Here is a 21,113-nt window from a genome sequence, read left to right as displayed (position 1 = left end):
ATTTTACAAGGTCCTCGTTTGTTATTCTCTCATTCTTTATTTCTTACTTTTTTTTTTTTGGGATGTCCTAAGCCCTTATCCGGGAAGCTTGTCTTCTAACTTTCTTTTTTGCCCTAATGAAACAAGTTATTTCTAGCCTCATGTAATCTATCTTAACTAACTCTGCACTGGCCAAATTATGGTAATGTCCGAAATTTTATGACCAAAATGGTTTTTTTTTTTTATTTTTTAAAGAATTGGCAAACGTCAAAACACTTGTCTCCTGTGTTGCTCGAACTCGTGATGCGAGCATCAAAAGAATTGGCAAGATTAATTTTTTCATGCTACTGACCAAAATAAATTGTGGAATTTTGTTTCGGAGTTTCACTCCAACAATAGGAAAATAAAGCCCATAAAATGTTATGGGCTACTCTGATGGACCAACTTATACAAATCTGGAAGAAATGGGCTAAAGCCCATCAGAGAAACAGGAAATAGGATAAGATAAATTGGATGAATTATAACTTGGAGGGAAGCCTACATTGCATCTCCTCTAACTGAAAAGAAATTTAAACCATCCAAATTTAATTAAAATGGTCTAAATTTAATATTTTTTTAATATTTTTATTAATATAAAAACTATGTGAATTATAAAAAATTTAATAAATTTATTCACTAGTTTAAACAATGTAGATTTAATATAAATTGTCCAAATTTGATATTAAAAAATCTAATAATAAATTTGCACAATTCAAAGTATATCTAGATAGGTAATTTATAAAAATTATAAAAATTTAATATTAAATGTAGATCATATATATTAAATTTGGATTATTCATATCGGTAAACATATTTATTAAAATGTTTTATAATTTATATTATTTTTACTTCAATAAAAATAAAATAAAAATAAAAAATTTAATTAGAACCATCTTAATTAAATTTGAATGGTTCAAATTTCTTCTCACTGCATCAAAGGGGGAAGCTAAGTGCATTAGATTAGTCAATCAGTATATATTTTCCCATAATTTGTATTTATTGGAGCTCAATTGTATATTAATTAATTTATCAATTTAGACGAAGGGATGTCATTTCAGGGAGGGAGTGGGAAGATCGGAAGAGAAGGTGTGCAGGGTTATTTTCTGAATGTGAGTGGTGGGGAAGTCATTTTATAGACATAGCCTATATTATAGAATCAACAAAAGCAAACAATTCAATATTTATTATATTTTATATTATATTTAATCTATTATATTTGTCAATAATATACCATTATATATCAATAATAAATTTTTTATAAATTTTTAATAATAAACTCCTTGTATATTAATATGAACTGACCACACCTTTAAATTTTAAAAAATTTAGTTCATATTTTTTGGACACAAGGCTTTTTAATGAGCTAATTTATTCTTATTAACAATTGTTGACATTTATTAGCAAAAAAAAAAATTGTTGACATTTGCTGGGCTATTTTATAAAATAAATTATTTAAATAAAATTTTAAGGCCTTGTTTAGTAGGAATCAGTAGAGGGTTAGGATTGGTATTGGAGAAATCCATAAATATAATGTTTGGTACAATGAATTTTTTAATTCTTGAGTCTAGTAAAACCCACGTAGGTAGGATTAATGAAACTTATGAGGGAGGTAATATTCAAAATATAAGCTTGAGATTGAATTTTCTTATACCATAACATCCTCCATTTTGAGCACACATCTGGCTTTTGATCTTCCACTTTCCCAACTACCTCCATCTCATCTTCACCTTTGTCTTTGTTGCCTTCTCTTCTTCTCTAATCTTGCAACCACCAATGTCTAGATCTCACAAACATTATCGCCTTCTTCTTTTCCGATCTCACAACCATCATCACTAGATCTCAAAGCTTCTTGCAACCACTTTTGTTTCTTTCTCTCATAGGTCTGACCAACATCTCCCTCTCTCACAACTTTAAATTGGTGTGATAGTATCTAGAAGGAAGTTCTTAAGCGCCAACTGAGTTCAACAAAGGGCGCATAGTGGTGAAGGGGTGGTTGATGTGCCAATTGGAGGGAAAATAAACTTGTTTGGGAGTAAAGGCAGTGGAACGTGGTCGAAGAGCGTGGGCAATGGCCTTTTTGCACTATCGTGGTCATTCTTTGGGAGAAGGTGAAGGAGGGTGATTAGACTTAGGGTTACAATTTTTTTTTTAATTTTAAGGAGTATTACACGATTTTCACAATTTATGTTTTATTGCAAAATAAAATAAAAATAAGTATTCTTTTCAAGTATTACCTCATATCAAATGTAATTTTAAAACCTCATTTCCATTATCAATATTTATTCCAATCCCAATATTAATCCCTCTAACTTGAGTCCAACGTACCAAACAAGGCCTAGTTGTGCATATTTATTTATTTATTTATTTATTTATATTTATTAACTCATCCTTATGAGTCATAGCATCCCCACTTACAAAAACAATTTTTTTAAAAGGAAGAATCTTATTAATGGCCCTTAAAACCAAGATATTCACAAAAAAGGCCAATAGAATCTTTATATATAAACAAGTCATGTTCAAAAATTTACAAATAATTATTCAGATATGAACAATAATGCATTCACGATTAATAGTAAAGTTCATAAAAATGCTTGAACAATATATTTGTAACACACACGCACATGTGCACACACGCATGAATGAGTTGTTGAAAAAAATTAAACAAGTTATGAACAATAATGCATCCATAATTAATAACAATTAAAGTTGTGTAAAAGTCCTCCATTGTAGACAAAATTAGCTTTTCAGGACCAAAAAAACTAAAAAAATTAAACTCTTTTTTCGAGTTGGACTGGATAAGAGATCAATCCAATCCTATAAATTTATTTAATATAATTATAATTAATTCACTAGTTATTATTATAATAAGTTAATTTATAATAATAATAATTAGTAATTTATTGTGTTTATCTTGTGAAGTCATGAATATTGAACAAAATTTCAGCATTAATCAATCTCAGTTTTCTCCTTTTATTGGTAAAATTTATTGTTAAATTAGTGTCATGGACTTTAAACATGTTAAAGATTGTTTAATTTGAATCATTTGTGTTGTAACTGAAATATTTTTTGTTGTTGTTGGATATTATGGATTTATAGTTGTTGTTGTGATAAATTTTATATGACTATAATTAATTTTATTATGTTAATTGAGTTTGTTATGTTAAAATAAATTACTACTTCTCATAGATAAAAAATGAAAAAAACAAAGTGAGATGCTGGATAAGATTGAGACTAGGTCTCTTAATCCTACTAGATCAATATGGTCATGTTCGACTATGGTTTATATTAGGACCAAATCAAATTACGGGTTGTTTAACTTAATTCTTTTCATGAAAAGGACCAGACTTCTAGTTAAGTTGAAGTCTTATGGGTTAGTCCTTTGTGCAGCCCTAGCAGCAATGCCAATGAAAATGCTTAAAAAATAAATTTAAAACATATATATTTTTATTTAATATAATATTGATGACTTGTCAATATTGAAGTAACAAGTTATTTAAAAATTAAAAAAGTTGGCTTTTAAAAGTTGACTAACTTTTTTATGTACGAATTTAAATCTTTAGAAGTGAATGTTTGGATATAAACAATAATAAATCCATGATAATAGTAACATACACACATACTTGAAAACAATATATAATATATATTATATTTTGAAATATATAACCAAAAGTATTTGATGGTTAATGGCAAGGTATTAAAAATTGGACTAGTTATTAAATCAATTATGATCAAGGATCAATGGTTTAACCAGAGGTCAAACCAAAATTAGACCAGTCATAATAAAATAATATATATTTTTATTATATAATAAATAATAAATATTTTGTTAAAAAATAATGTAAATGTATAAAATTTACAATATATAATTTTTTTTCCTCGACTACTTGTACTTACCTATTTCTAGCCTAAAATCTTGTTACACTTTTTTATGTGTAGTAGACATCAATCACCACAACTTTTGAATTTTCATTATGCATTGGTCACGCATTAGTCTTCATCTTCTTTCTTCATCAGCTTCTCTCTTCTTCTCTCTTCATCTTTGCTTGAGCGATAGAAGAAGCTGTGCTGAAGAAAAGAAAGAGAACGTGCGCGTCGTCTCAAAATCACAACAATAATGTCAAGCACTTGAGCAATGTTCATAGGGCCGAAGACTTAATGGCAAGGTGGACTTTGGCAAACTCGATAGAGAAGGAAGGAGACTGGATAAAATTAAGAATGACGAGAATGAGTCCAAAATTAACATTCTATTTTTTTTAAAGAGGAATGATTGTTTGAAATTGAAAATGGTAACTCTAGAAAGTAAAAGAGATTTAGGGCTTTTGCAATTTTTATTTTTATATCCTAACTCCCAAAACAATGTCATTTTAGGAGTCAAAATTTAAAATATATATATATATATATATATCAACCTACCTGATTTATAGGGTTGAGTGGGTTGATCTAAGTTAATTTTGGGTTGTTCTTGTTAACTCAAGTTAGACAAATTCATTTTACATGAAAAATTAGATTGGATAGATGATTGGATTGTCAATCTGTTCTGACTTTGAATATAATGGTTAATGGTGGTATTTTCATTGAATAACTAAGGGATTAAGGATTCAAATCCTCTATTGGCCCATGGTGCATTTGAACATATATGATCTTTGGTGATTAGCGATGGCGGTCCGGCTACTGGTGGTTGTAGCATTTGCAGCATCCTCATTGGGGCTAGAATCATGGTATTGAAACCCGAATCGGACCGACCGGGTCAACCCAAAAACCAATGACCCGATCTCTTGTCCGGTCTGGGTTTACTCCTAAGCCGGTGAGGGAATGAATCGGTGTAACCCGATTAACCCGGTGGGTTGACTGGGTCAACCGGGTTATTTCTTTTGGAGATTTTTTTTTTCATTTTTAATTTTTCAAAGTGCTGAGTTCAGCAATAAGATAACAAAAAAAAAAAGTGAAACTAAAGTCACAAAATGAGAAGTTAGAGGTAGAGCACGCTAAGTTCAATCCAGATTTTCAAACAGCATTTAGTTTAGCCTTTCATCTATGTCTCTCCTCTCTCGCCCTAACCTAATCAGCATCTCTTCTCTAACTTAGTCTCCGTCTCTTCTCCAGGCTCTAGCTATCTCCGTCTCTTCTCCAACTCTATCTCTGTATCTACTATCTCAATCTCTTCTTCAGCTTAGTCTCTGACTCTCCGTCTCTTTTCCAGCTCTATCTCCATCTCTTCTCTAGACTTTTGAGATTGAAGAGTTGTAATTATAATGATAGATATTTAAAGTGTTGTATTTTATTATTATTAGACTTTTGAGTGGTTAAATTTAGTTGAATGTTTTTATAATTAATGTCTTTTTATTTAAATTGTATTATTTTAATCATGACCGGTTTGCCATCGATTCAACCCCCGATTCAACCTTAATTGAATCACTACCTGTGACCCAGTGTCATGATCAATTCAATGATCAGTCCGGTTTTACGTACTTTGGCTAGAATGACAGCTGATGATAGTGACCTCTTTTTAAAAGAAGAAAGAGTAAGGGGCATTTGAGTCATTTTTTTAAAATTTTAATTCCAGCTAAAGCCTCGGGCCTGCAGAATAATTTGAGATTCTCCTGGCTCTCTTTGTGAGTATATTGGTTTTGAGGGTCTTTAATGAGATTTTTCATTTTAAAAAATTCCTCCTCCAAAAAGTGGAAACCAAACAAGCCTAAAATTTGCAGATGCTCAAGTCCGCTAGCGTTATCTTCTAGTCTCGAAGAACAATCTAATCCCCAATCCTCAACTAAGGAAACAAAGATATCTAGTTCAGTGTTGTATGGCTGAATCACTGAGCTCGCGAACGAATCGAATTGATGTGTTCTGGCATGAGGATATGCTGAAGCATGACGCTGGTAATGGAGTATTTGACACAGGAACGGACCCTGGCTTCTTGGAGGTGTTGGAGAAGCATCCGGAAAATTCAGACAGGATCCGAAATATGGTTTCTATACTCAAAAGAGGACCAATCTCCCCTTACATTTCTTGGCACCTTGGCTCTCCTGCTCTTCTCCCTCAACTGCTTTCTTTCCACACTTCTGGTACTATTTCTCTTTCTCTCTCTAGCTATTGTTTCTTCAATCAATTCCTTCATTAATTCGTCGGGTAACTTTAACAAAACTATCATGGTGATGCGGTAAAAACAGAAAAGGCGGGATTGAAGTTAAAAAAAAAAAAAATTTGAAATGATTTAGATGTGACATTTGCTGCTAACTAGCCTACTTAACACCACTATTCACTGTTAGACGAGAGAATCTAAATGTAAATCTTTCTAATAATTGATAACAACATAAAACAGAGTATACTCCCTCAGGACAAAGTTTTAAAGCAGTATTTGGTTCTAAATATAAGATAAAGACGTAGAAGATAGTTTTTCTTCCCCCAGTATTGCCCTTCATTAATTGTACCAAGTTGTAATTTCTAGACAGATTTTATTCCCCCAGTTTTTCAATGATACAGTTTATGTATTCCATCCACTTATCCAATTCCTCCTTCAATGAATTCATTGTTCACTCTGAGTTGACTGATATAGATTTGATAATATCAGCTATCCGACCAAGTTAACAGACACAAACTTCAAATGGTACTGAAACTATTTCTTTTATAATCGGAGTCAGATTAAGGCTTTAGAGAATGATATGGTGTCTGTTTGATTTAAATATCAAATGTGTTCTTTTGTTAGAATACATAAATGGACTGGTACAAGCAGACAAAGAAGGTGGAAAGATTCTATGTGCTGGAACATTCTTAAACCCAGGATCATGGGATGCTGCACTTCTTGCTGCTGGAACCACAATATCTGCAATGAAGCATATACTTGATGGCCATGGGAAAATAGCATATGCATTAGTTAGGCCCCCTGGTCATCATGCTCAGCCTACTCAAGCTGATGGTTACTGCTTCCTTAACAATGCTGGTCTTGCCATCCAGTTAGCTTTAGATTCTCGGTGTAGAAAAGTTGCAGTGATAGACATTGATGTTCATTATGGAAATGGTACAGCAGAGGGATTTTATCAGTCTGATAAAGTTCTTACCATCTCCCTCCATATGAACCATGGATCATGGGGTCCTTCAAATCCTCAGACTGGATCTGTTGATGAACTTGGTGAAGGAGAAGGTTATGGCTATAACTTGAACATTCCTCTGCCGAATGGAACTGGGGACAAGGGATATGTATATGCCTTCAATCATTTGGTGGTTCCATCAATCGAGAAGTTTGACCCTGATGTTATAGTTTTGGTTATTGGGCAAGACTCAAGTGCTGTAAGTTGATCCATTTACCATCTCTGTGGTTCCTAAATTATATGTTGATTGTTACTAAAAATCTACTCTGCCAAGTTTGTGAGAAATTGAATTGAGTTCGTGGTCTCTCAGAACTTGAAACCTCAGAGATCTTTCTTACATTTTTATCTACATTTCTTGGAGTACAAAATGGAACTCTGCTTTTTTCCCATTCCAACAAAAAAGTGGTTGTAATTAATCATTTTCCGTGGAATTATAGTACTCCTTTTCTTTTTCTTTTTCTTTTTTGTTTTTAACCAGCAGAATTAAGGTATTCTGAAAAACAACTTTCATTAAGTATAGTCTTTCCTTCAAATTATACCTTTTGCAAAATATCCTTCCAGATTTACAGTGATTACATATCTCAACTGTGAATTATTCAACCAGACACTGTATACAAATATCTTAGTAAAAATTAATCATCCCTGTATTTGCCTTGCTGCTATTGTAAATAAAAAAGCTGATTTACTTATATTGTTACATTTTGGTATGCATGTGCTTCAGTTTGATCCAAATGGAAGGCAATGCTTAACAATGGAGGGCTATAGGGGAATTGGACAGATAGTACGGGCTCTTACGGACAAGCACTGTGATGGACGGCTTCTAATTGTTCAGGAGGGTGGATACCATGTCACATATTCAGCATATTGTCTCCATGCAACACTTGAGGGTGTTCTTAATCTACCATTGCCTCCGCTACAAGATCCTGTTGCTTATTACCCCGAGGACGAGACATTCTCAGTAGAAGTTATAGAAGCCATAAAAAAATATCAGAAAGATAAAGTGCCCTTCTTGAAGACAGCTTAACTTGGAGCACTTCCTTTGACACTTCATGATATCTGATTCAAGGAGCGGTACCAATGATGTGTAATTAACTCTATCTTAAGCAGTTATCTGGCTTTGGCATTTCACTGTTCTCTCCTGTGCATTTTTTCCTTAACAGTCCCCCTTTACAATGGCTTCTAAACTTAGCTCCAATAAGTTATGATGGTGATAATGAAGTTTTCATATAGTCTGCATCTCGATACGAAGAGCATGAAGATATGTTATGACTCACAATTTGTCAATTCCTTCTGAAGCATTAGTAAGCTTTTAGCTAGTATATAAATGGGATAGTTGAGGTATTAGTTGCAGCTTATAAAATGGATTAATGGATGGTTTACTTACTACAGACTAACCACGACATATTAAAATCTATTCATTAGTTTCTGTAGTCCTCTATTGCATTTCTTTCTTTGGGGTGACTGATGTTTTTTCTTTTTTTTGGAGGGTAAGGTATTCTTTTTTTTTAATACACAGGGCTGCGGTTAAGACCGTGCAATTATAAATTGATTACGAGGAATATTATTGTAAAAAAATTTTATGCCTAGAGAGAGACGAACATTGGAAATCCTAATATCGAAATTATTATGAGTAGCTTAATTTGCGAGGGTAAGGTATTCTGAGACCTAGGAGAGAGTGAGAAAGGGGAATGTCAAGCGAAGATATTGAAGAGAAAGGGAAAGGGGTGTGGTTCTAGGATTTAATGAGGAAGATTGGTTGAGAGACAGAGAGAGAAAGTGATGAGGGAATGGAGAAAGAAAAGTGACGAAGAGTGAGGTTTATTTAGATGGAGGAAAATCCGTTGGAAGGAGTGAGAGAGATTGAGGGGGAAAAACAGAGAAAAGACAGGATGGGACTATGTGACTAACTGGACTCGTGGCAGCAGTGACTCTGGCAGAAATTCATCTCAAAGAAGAAGACGAGCCCTTGCTCCGGCTTGTTCACTAGTTATGTGTTTGCAAGTTTCAGTTTGTTTGTTATTGTTGTGTTATGGCATGTGGGACTTTGCTGAAGAACTATCTCTCTCTGGCATTGATCTGTGGAGACAGGAAAAGGGTTATGAAGAAGAGAAAAGAGACAAATCAAAGAGAAGGAAGAAGAGATGGGCCGTTTATTGAACACATCATTACAAATTGCTAATCTTTGTTAACATCACAGTTCAGATGGAAAAAGAAAGTTTAGATCTTAAGCCATGGGTTCGACAACAAAATTACTGTCTTATTGGTTGATCTGAACATAGGTGGGGGAAAAAAACTAGCTTCTTGTTTTGAACTGACTTTGAAGGAGATTATCAATTCTGAAGCGAAGAAGAATTCATTTACAATTTATTCAAAAAGATGCTTAATTGTCTCAATCCATTCTTCTATATGGCTTGGCCTCGATCTCTATTTGTATACTATATAGTGACCAGACAAGTCCTGAAAGTCTTGGAATTGTAATAAGCAGAGTTTTATCTTTGAGTCTTTGACAACACAACAAAGGAGTTAGGCTAGCTGTTTATTTCTCTTGCAGAGACAATTTTTTGCGCACAACATTAATTTGAGTCTAAGGAAGTATTAACAGTCACTGATTTAAATTAAGAGCATACTAGCCAGTAAATTTTAGTCTAGTTGATAAATTGTGGCTTATACTTTATAAGGATGCGTTTAAGCTCGTTATCTTACTATTATGATGATAGTTTTTTTTTTTAATAATATTAAGATGATAGTTTTATTAATGGGTTATTTGTTAGCATCTCTTTAAGTGCCTTTTTATTCATATAGAAGCTGGAAATTCTAATCAAATGAAAATTGAAGACAAAACACTTCTTTTAAAATTGATTTGTTAGTGCGTGAGCATAACGAACTACGATGGCACAAGAAGCACAACTTTTCATGTCAAGAACTTTTGAAGAAAGCGGTGGGCTTCCAATTAATAGGACATTACTGTCTTCCAGTGAAAGCAAAAGTAATTATTAAAGCTAACAAAGATTAAGGGATTTATACTCATAAAATCATAATATTAAATTTCATTATTAATGTAACATGAGGATCTTATTGATTCACAATTTATAAGTATCTTTATAAATATTTTTTAAATTTAAAAGTATGGCCTAGTTCTGGGGAGCTTAGGATTCAATTCATCTAATTTTTTTTTACAAAAATAATAATAATTGAATTATTCTATAATATTTGGCCACAAAAACACAAAACAATTTATTGAATTAATCGAATATTTGGGCCCTTGATAATACCCTCACGTCACTATCTTAAAGCTTTCTTGAGCTCCTCTCATGACACGGAATCTTTCGTAATATTGCTTCCACATTGCCCATTGGATTCCCTTGGCTGCACCCAGCATCTTTGATTCCTTCCAAGATTCCAAAATAATCTGCGAGTATTCCGTCCTTCTGCTCATTGGAGATGAGAGAAGCTTCTTCTACCTCTCCTTTGAAATAAAAAAAAAATCTGAATCATTTAAATTTAATATTTTCATTTTTAGAATAAAAATATATAAAAATTAAATTTTTTAATAAGTATATTTATTAATTTGACAGTCCAGATTTAATATAAATAATTTAAATTTAATATAAAAATTTAAATTGACTTTTCAAATATATTCTAGACAATGAAAATATATTCTGAATAGAATAGTAAATTTATTAAAAATTAATATTAAATTTAAATTATTTCTACTAAATATAGACTGTTAGATTGATGATTATATATTTATTAAAATTTTTTATAATTTTTATATGTTTATTATTTTAAAAATATAAATAAAAAATAAAAATAAAACAATTCAATTTGAACTATTTAAATTAAATTTTAACGTTAATCTGGACAGTCCAGATTTTCGAGAGAGGCCGACTCCATCCTTGTTGGCCCAAATATATTTTTCGTGCCCTGCTTGTTTTGCATCAAACTCCGTAATATTCACATTTTAAATATTTCAGGTTTTTAACATCTTATTCCTGTGCCATCCAATCTAGTTTATTTTATTCCAAATATTAATACGCCAATATTTTTTTGACCTGAATTAATAGGTCCTACTGTGTGTGTGTATGTGTGTATATTATATCACCTACCACAAACATCGCCGAATTCATTGTTCCCTCCTTTTAATTCTACCGTTGAATTTGGTTTTAGGTACACACAAATGTATACTTTTAATTCTTTTTATAAAATATTTTTAACTCAATTATATTTTTAATAATTTAGTTAATTATTTTTAAACTGATATCATCTTTTAATATTTGTCATTATTTTATAAGGTATCTTATTTAAAAACTTAAAGGATTGAATAATTTATTTAATAAAAATATCTTTGAAAAAATTAGTAATTACGCATTGATAAACTAAAAATGTTTCATATTTTTTTTTATCATATCATCGTATAAAAGATGACTTAAATATTTCAACGAATACTGTATTTTATATAAAGTATTTAAATTAAATCCAATACATGGTGAGCAAGCCTATAACTTACTAATATTTTAGTTTGTTTATGTAGTTATTACTCATTTTCACTCGTTCCCTCTCAAACTTTGAATTTTTGAAACCTGATACCTTAGTCAAAAGAAAAAAAAAATTAATATTTATATGCTTGTTATTCGTTGGTCCATTTCTCAACTTAAATGCTGCTTCTATCTTGGGACCAATAAATTATCTGAGCAATGGCAAGGAAAAACCTCTGCACTTCATCAGCCCTAAACCATTTCTTCTCACTGCAACTCATTCTCATCACTATACTCATCTTACCATCTCCACGGTCTCACGCTTTCCAGTTCAGAGAAGCTACCGTCGACGACATACAATACGCTCTTACACGCGGCCATGTCTCCTCCACGCAGCTCGTTCACTTTTACAGAGACCAAATCCAACGTTACAACCAGGTTCTGCGTGGAGTAACGGAGGTGAACCCGGACGCCGAGGCTCAGGCTCACCGAGCCGACAGCGATAGGCTGGCGGGGAAGCGAGGGAGCAGGTTAAGCGGAGTTCCGGTGCTGATAAAAGATAATACAGCGACCAAGGATCACATGAACACGTCGGCCGGCTCATTTGCCTTGGTCGGCTCCGTCGTGGCTCGAGATGCCTTCGTGGTGAAGAAGTTGAGAGACGCCGGTGCCATCATCCTCGGAAAAACTAGCTTGAAGGAGTGGTCCGGCTTCCGGTCGTCGAGTATGCCCGGAGGCTGGTCGGCCAGAGGCGGCCAAGGAAAGGTAAAATCTATCCACAAAGGGTGAAAAGAGCTGATTTGTGATGATTCTAGGCTGATGATAAAGTTTGAGTGCAGAATCCATATAATTTGAGCAAAGAAGTGTGTGGATCGAGCAGTGGATCTGCGATATCGGTGGCGGCGAATTTTGCGACGGTGGCGATAGGGACAGAAACAGATGGGTCGATTATATGTCCATCGTCGTATAACTCAGTGGTGGGAATCAAACCCACAGTGAATCTAACCAGTAGAGATGGTGTCGTACCCATTTCCATGAGGCAAGACTCTGTGGGGTACGTACGTCCGGTGGTGATGCTGATGAATTGATGATGCACTTTTGTTAAAAATACTTTACTATTAAATCAAATCTCTCAAAAGTTTTTTTTTTGCCCCCAATCTTCTAAGATATTTTCAAAATTTTTTAGAATGAATCAATCATAATATTATTATTGTTGGATCAATAATAAATTCATATGACTAACGAGATTAGGTTTGGCAAAAGAGTCTAACCACTCATAATATGATGAATTAACATTTAAATTTTTTGTAAGAGATGTTTATATTTAGTGCCAAATCATATCTTGAACAGTATTGTTTTTAATATGAAAATGCCTGTAAGTAATTTAAAAATTAAATTTTCACACACTCAAATATTTAAATTTAATGTTAAAAATAAAAAAATTATAGAAAACATATTGATTCATCTAAAAAAAATAAAAGTCATTTTGTATAAATCATTTTGAAATTTTAATAAATATTGATATCCGGGGTTAACCAATATGGTTGAACTAGTAAATAGTTGATGAATTATTATTGCTTTGATCAGTTTAATGAGATGCTTTGTTCATGTCTGGTCTTATCATTGTTTGACTGCGTACAGATTTAACAATTAATTTTTGAACTAGTATCTTGATAAATTCAGTTACCGATCTAGTTTTTAATATCTTATTTGTGCGTGTGAGATTTTTGAATTGATGATTTTTTTTAAGTCGGCTAAACTGATTATATATAAATGGATAAAATTCACTATTTTTCGTAATAGCGAAGGCCAACTATAATAAGATAATATTGTGTGGGAAAAATGATATTTTGGGATCTCGAAGAAAAACAACGTTACGGATGGTTGTCAACTAAGTTCGACTCATTTCTAAGTAAAATGTCTTTAATTGATCTGTTCTTGTTATTTTTATATTGTGTGAAAAGTGAGAACACTTTGCTAAACTGAGATATTATCAATGATCGAGATTTAAATCCTCTATAATTGATACTGATGAATTTACATGAAATTTCGTTTCTCTCAGTATTTTCACTTAGTTTTTTTATTATTATAAAAGATTAAATATTTTTTCTTTTTTTAAAAAAAGAAAACTTTACATAAATTTATCTATATCAATTTCAGAAGATTTAAATTCTACAAAAATGTTAATTATTGAAGAACTTGATTTGTTTCTGGGTACGTTAAAATGGAAAAGACCAATGGCAAGGAGCGTGGCAGACGCAGTGCATGTGCTTGATATAATTGTTGGAAGAGACGAGAATGATAGAGGCACGATCGAAGCCTCAAGACACATTCCAAATGGCGGCTATGCTCAGTATCTTAACTCTGAGGGACTCTCAGGAAAGAGATTAGGAATCTTGAGATTCCCTGATTACTTTAACTTCCCTGATTCCTCCATTCAGAATGCGACTTATCAACAACTCTTCCACACATTCAGGTCCACCTTTATTTATTATTTTTTTTATTCTTATATATGTTTAAATTTTCTTTGACGTCTACGACTGACTATTAATTCTTGTCAAGCATTATTCCTACGTGAGCAACTACTTATATATATATATATATATATATTGCGAACCATGTTAAGAGAAAACATAGCTAGCACAAAATAGGAAGGACCATTTGGCATTTGATACTTCCATTATTTCATTGTTTTTGTCTGATAAGCTATCACTTAAATTTTTTTTCTATTAAATAATATTAATAAAAATAGCTTTAAAGTTAAAATAGCTTTAAAGTTGGTTACTTAAGGAAGCTATCACTAAAATTTAAGGAAGCTATTAAATTTTTTGTCTGATAAGCTATCGCTAAAATTTAAGGTAGCTATTAAATTTTAGAAAAGGCATAGCTAGTCCTTAAAGTTAAAATAGCTTTAAAGTTGGTTACTTATTTTGCATATACAATTAAAATATTAAGAAGTCCATGGATCTTACCATTAAACTTCATCGAAATTCAGAGTTTCTGACTTTAAAGGATCCAGATCTTGGATGCCATAAAGTTTGTCTTTCTAAGAAAGTGAAAGATTTCATATTTTTATTAAAAAAAAATAAAGAAATGAGAAAAAAAATTAAAAAATGAAAAACTTCAGAGAAATTCATGAATATACTTTAGAAAATTATTTTCTTCCAAAATTCTTAGTGATATATATTTAAATCCAAGTTTTTTAAGAGAAAATAAATTAAAATGAAATATTATTGCAGGGAGAAAGGCGCAACAGTGGTGGACGATGTGGTGATTGAGCACAATGATGAAATACATGAAAACGAAATGATCGCTTTATTAGCTGAGATCAAGCGAGACTTGAATTCTTATCTCTCAAACCTTCGCTTTTCTCCTTCCAAATCCATGGCCGAACTTATACTATTCAACACACACAACAAAAATCTTGTAAGTATTCACACACACACACACACACTCACTCACTCTTCAACTTTAATTACATACTGTTCCTAATCAAAGGTCTCTTACTGCGTAGGAAAGCATTGAGGAATATCCACAAGACATGTTTTTGATGGCCAGCCAAACAAACGGTATCAACGAGACGGTTCAAGAAGCCCTAGCGAAGCTGGAAAGGTTTTCAAAGAATGGTTTCGAGAAGACGATGAAAGAGAAGAAACTGGATGCTTTGGTGTACGTAGGACAGAAGTATGTTCCTTTTCTGGGTGTTGGAGGATACCCTTCAATCACTGTCCCTGTAGGGTATACCCACGACAACATGCCCTTAGTTATTGCTTTTGGAGGACTCAAATACTCAGAACCCAAACTCATAGAGATCGCTTATGCCCTAGAACACACCATCAACATAAGAAAACCACCTCCTCTTGATGATTTGCTTCTCAGCTCAGTGGAAACAGATAGCTACCAAGTCCAAGCTTCTTGAACAGATCATCCAAACAAGTTATATGTGAATATATATATATATATATATATACATATACACGGCTCAAACTATGGCTATGGCCAGTTAAGATTGCTTAATCTGGGGCAAATATTTTCATCTCAATGTCTGAGAGTGTATTGAATGTATGTCAATATGAGTGTGTATGATCCGACTCGATCCGGATTAGTCTGGGTTCTTGTTGAAGTCTTATAATCAGCTTGATGTAAAACAGTCTAAAATACTGGGTGCTGTACGCAAAATATAGACGCGTGCGATGTGTGTGTGATTATGCACACACAGATTGAATTCGTTGTAAATGCATGTAAATATTGGTGGATATATATTTTGTGGAGTTGGTTGGAAGGAAATTCGATGAGTTGCTGATATTAATTATTAGGGAAAATATATCATCCATGAACTACCGAAGAGTTTTTATGTTACGACCTTAAAAATCTAAAATTTTACTGCATCCCTGATATCTATCTAAAAATAAGATTTTGTGATATTTAACTATACGTAATTAATAATAATTAATAGAACAAGTTAATCATATTTAAATAAGCATCCATTTGAATTTTGATAAGTATGTATTACTTTACATAATTAACGATAACACATTTGGAATTGACATGTGATTATAACTAATAATATAAGTTTAATTGTACCTGCATAAACAATACAAAATTAATAAGTGACTATAATTGATATATCGTACAGGTTTAATTGTACAAGTATTATTTTTGTGCATGATTAATAATTTTATTAAATGATTAAATGATTAAACTTTATTAAACTTTATTCAAATTTAATTTTGACAACTAACCATACATAATTAATAATCACCCATTAAATGATTAAACTTTATTAAACTTTAGAGATAATTAGGTCTTTTCTCATAAAATTTTCTTTCCAGATAGGTATTAAGGGAGTGTAATGAAATTTCATATTTTTAAGAGTAATCTTATTTTCTCATAAACTCTGAGTATTTTTAGATGATATTTTCCCTAATCCATTTAGCGGTGTTATTTTTTCACCCATTAGTGTCAGGACGAGATTGCAAAGTCGAAGGCACTGTGATACTATTAGCTGTTGAAAGGTGACAGCGATCGAAAAGCAATACTTTCTATAAAAAGAATCAAGTCCAATCTCAATTCTTTCAGGGGACCACATGTTAATCCCCGTTCTACTCGATAATATTCCTCTTATTTTCTTACACCTCGGCATTTCAATTTCTGTATATGTGTGTGTGTGTGTGTGTGTGTGTGTGTGTGTAAATCTATTAAGGAAGAGAACACTGTTAGGAAAAAACTACAATTGAATCAAAGAAATTTTTACATGAACTTAATGCATCATATTATATATCAATGCTCTATTTAATAATATTGTGCAAGTTCAATTAACTAAAATTTTATGTATAATTATTTTTTATAATTTTATTTTTAAAATAGAGTATTTCTTTAATTTCATGTCTTTCTATATCATTGTCAATAACATAATTAATTTATATTTACAATCATATGATATAAAATGTTTTTATTGGATGGAAATAGATAATGTGATATATTACTTCCATGCAAGAATTTGTCATTTATTTGACTTTTCAATGTTTCATTGTCTCAACTATTAGATTCCTCTTCTCAATATTTTGAACATTAAACCCATTTTGATTTTTCTTCTCTAAATTCAAATCCAATTTTTTCAACATTTGAACTCAAAGCCCAATAATATAATAAATATATAATTGATTTTTTAAATTATCAAATTATTTTTGATTTTTTTTAACAAATTGGCCCCTAACACAGACTTCTAGTTTTGCCACCGCCGATATACAAAATTTGATGGATGATGGATTTCATAAATTGCAAGTAATTTAAAAAATGAATTTGTAAGTAGTAAATTTACAATAAATATTATATTTTATTTTGATATTGACACATATATGATGATTCTAATTTATATTTTCCATTTATTTAGTTTTTTCGGTGATTTCATAATAATATAAAAAATTAACCATTTTTATTCGATTAAAATTCATATATTAAACTTTAACCCGATGGTGAGTTCCTCTATTTTTAATTTAATTAAAACTCAGTTCTTATAATTAACCCTGAAATGTCAAAGGGGTGTTTTGAGTTAGTGAAGATGGAAAATAAAAGTCAAAATCAAGGTCACGATAATAGGGTTAGAGCCACGGATACGTTATACGTACGTACTTCTATGTGTGTGTAAGTAATGAATAATAATTACAATATTTACTTAAACGCCCATACACTTACCCATTAAAAAATGGAGATATATAGCTGAAAATGATATTAGAATATAATATGTTTCTTTCTTTTCTTTTCCTTTTTTTTTATGCAATATAATAAAGGTTTCATGTTACTCTCTCTAAATATATATGGTGATTACTCATTAAGGTGTGGCATATACAAAGTGAAATATTAATGTGCATAAATTAATTCCGACAAAAAACTTGGCATAAATTAATCATTTTCCAGCTTGAAGGATCTATGGGGGAACTATAGTATTAACAAGAAAAAATTATTTCAAGTAATAGATGTCACAGTTAGAGCCCAAGAATGAATTAAATAATGAGATCATGGATATTTTTTATATAAATAAATTAAAATAACGCAAATGCTGAAAGTAAAAGTCACAGAATGCAGTCTAAACAAAGATCCTTATCATGATGAATTAATAGTTAAGATAAATTAATATAAATGTCTCCATCATGAAGTATTCAATTGTGAATTTTCTTCTTCCATCTAATCCTTCATTTTTTCAAAAAAAAATTTAAAACATGTGATCCCCATATAAGTTGACCCCATCATTTTCCCATTTTTCTTGCATGGACCCTGAAGCTTTCTTTTTCATGAGTAGACGTATTCCTTATTAAGAAAAATCAAAGGTTTTCCTTTTTGGGAATACCCATGGAATCGGAAACTATATATATATATATATATATATATAAGAGTATTTCTTTCTTTCACGAAACTACGTAATAACCATTGACATAATTGTTAATCTGCATTATTTTATTCAGAATCTGAGATAAGCCACTTGAAGATTTATTCAATGATAGCTAAATTTAGAAAAAATTATTAAAAAATGAGTTGTACTTTATAAATTAAATATTAATATATAAAGTTATGAATAAGGAGAGCCTTTGTACATCAGATATGAAAGTCTCATAAATTATTTTCTATACAATTTATCCTTTAGTAATTTTTTCAGAATAAATTAGAATTTTAGAACCTAATTAACTATCATTTCACCATAAGACCGATTATTTTAAATTTATTTTTATTGTACAAGGATATTTTCTTATCAGAAATATGATCCATTACTAAACATATCCACCTCAACAATAATTCAATTTTTGGTTCATTACGGAACTAATTCCTTCTTTAAGGTAGATTATTTGAAAGTTATTAATTAATAGTGTAATTTTTTTAAAAAAAAAATATTTGGCTTGCCAAAGTAATCAGTCACAGTGTCAAACAAATCATTTCAATGAAGCTCAAGTCACGAAGATCGATCCAGATAAGCCACGGAGTTCTTTGAATTTTACGTAAGTTGGCTAGAAACTAGCAGCAACCTAACTTTATTACTTAAAACCCAACTTGATTATATATTATCATCGTTGTTGTTGTCATGATTAATTGCAGAAGCAAAATGAACTAGAATTAGCGTTACTGAGGAATCCAATCCAGATAAAATAAATAAAGAAACGAATTTGAAGCTCCAAAAGATTCAAAAAAATAAAATAGACTTTCGACTTCATTCACGAATGAACATGGAGCAGGAGCACCTCTAATTCAGGAAAAAGATCCAGAGGAACGTGTCACTAGAGTAATGGCATTTTGATCTGACCCGACAAAGACAATAATATTTTTAAAAAAATAAAAATGAGTTCAAAACTCATGCATTTTGTCAGCTGCAAGCTATTTTAGTGGTAATTAATGCTGCACGTTCTGAATTTAAATCCAACGTTAGCATGTTTGTGTACGTAATTTTTTTTTTAAAGTAAGTATATTGTATTTGAATTTTATATCCTTCATTAAAATGCAAAATCTAGGTTAAGTGATATGATAAATTCATAAGATATAAATAAAACGACCCATCCTTCAAAACTATTTATAATATTGAAATAATAATCAAAATATTATATATTTATACTGAGGGCATAAAATATTGTTTCCTTTTTCTTACATATTTCATTTATGCCATTCAAATAAATAAATAATGTTGAGTCTTGAGGTTGATGGAAGTGGAAGATATGCAGTATATGCATGTGGTTGATGGATCAGTAGGAAGGGACCATTCAAGATTCCTTCAAGGCTTCAACTTACCTCCAGATTCTGTTGACAACACTTCATATAAGTCATCTTCAAGAAAAAAATTGTGGTACTGTTTATAAATTATTTTATATAAAAAGATAGATTATTAATTATTTTTTGCCAACTTTATTTTGAGTAGAGTAAAATGTTATACTCCAATCTTGTCATATTATAGAGCATTTTCTAAAAAGAATTTTTTTTATCCTTAGTATAAACTCTTAATGTGGTACTAATTGCATTTTTTTAATATTACTCCTATTTAAATTTTAAATCCATTAACTATATGAGAGAATGTAACACAAATTTTTAAAAAATCATTTAAATAAGGATACAATTAAAAGTTTATCATATATTTTTAAACAAAGTTAATAATTTAACCATATCTCCTTAATTATTGATAGACTTCCCAAAGGAATGGTTTAAACAATTCTTCAACAAATTTACTGATATCCCAAGTATCCTAGAAGTAGCTAGTAAGGAATGTCTTATAACAGGGTTGGAGGGAGTATATGAGAAAGAAAGTGTTTAAAAATGATATATTTAATAGAGGTATATAAAAAAAGGTGAATGAGCAAATTATTTTGTGAATTTTAGGTTTAGTAATACCATAGACCTTGAATTGATTTATTGTGCAAATTATTTTTTTAACTATTGAAAATTGTGCAATTTAACTCCTATCGTTAATAAAAATTAACTTTAACTATTAGTTAACTGTTAATCTATGACATTATTGAACTTAAAGTTTAGAAGATAATTTGTTCATTTATTAAAAAAAAATATCTTTTCAGACAACACAAATTATTTAATTATCTTTTCTTGATTTTTTTTTTTGGGCCAAACTTTTCTTGATAGTTGATTCTGATAAAATAATTAAAGATAACTTGTATATAATTCAGAGCAAGTGATTCTTTCGGATGATGTTCCCATTGCCATAAATGATCAGCTTGCAGGATGGGTTACCAATTGGTAGGACCTTTCTAAAACCCATCCTTTTCTTCTGGCTGGTGGGGGCACTCATGCTAATTGCATATTATTTAAATGGTTTATATTTTTGTATAAAAAATGATTTGTATTCAATTGCATCTTATTTTTTTAATTGAACGATTCATATAAAGCTACGTGTCAAATCACGTGTATTTTACAAGCTTAAGATATCAAACTGTACTGTAAATCACTTGTAAATAATATAATTTATTGTAAATTATAGACACATCAATAGTGATAAAGTGACGATAAATTCATTTATTTAATCAAACATATTTGGATAAAAAAA

The 21,113-nt window shown here is 31.0% G+C and overlaps 2 protein-coding genes across 2 annotated transcripts; both read left to right on the top strand.

Annotated features, from left to right (window-relative positions):
• Positions 1-5,702: 5,702 nt before the first annotated feature.
• On the top strand, positions 5,703-8,239 carry LOC129316059 (histone deacetylase 8-like). Its single transcript, XM_054960307.1, has 3 exons — positions 5,703-6,083; positions 6,725-7,305; positions 7,828-8,239. The coding sequence occupies exons 1-3, from the start codon at positions 5,822-5,824 to the stop codon at positions 8,128-8,130; spliced, it is 1,146 nt and encodes a 381-aa protein (XP_054816282.1). The 5' UTR covers positions 5,703-5,821; the 3' UTR covers positions 8,131-8,239.
• Positions 8,240-11,800: 3,561 nt separating this feature from the next.
• On the top strand, positions 11,801-15,868 carry LOC129316701 (probable amidase At4g34880). Its single transcript, XM_054961097.1, has 5 exons — positions 11,801-12,346; positions 12,421-12,635; positions 13,815-14,057; positions 14,821-15,007; positions 15,096-15,868. Exons 1-5 carry the CDS (start codon positions 11,801-11,803, stop codon positions 15,498-15,500), a joined length of 1,596 nt encoding a protein of 531 aa, XP_054817072.1. The 3' UTR covers positions 15,501-15,868.
• The last annotated feature ends 5,245 nt before the right edge of the window (positions 15,869-21,113 follow it).

The sequence above is a fragment of the Prosopis cineraria genome, unplaced genomic scaffold (genome assembly GCF_029017545.1).
Source record: "Prosopis cineraria cultivar Desert tree isolate PC_DT_omini unplaced genomic scaffold, ASM2901754v1 PC7, whole genome shotgun sequence".
NCBI lineage: Eukaryota > Viridiplantae > Streptophyta > Magnoliopsida > Fabales > Fabaceae > Prosopis > Prosopis cineraria.
This window is presented reverse-complemented; position numbering and strand designations above follow the sequence as displayed.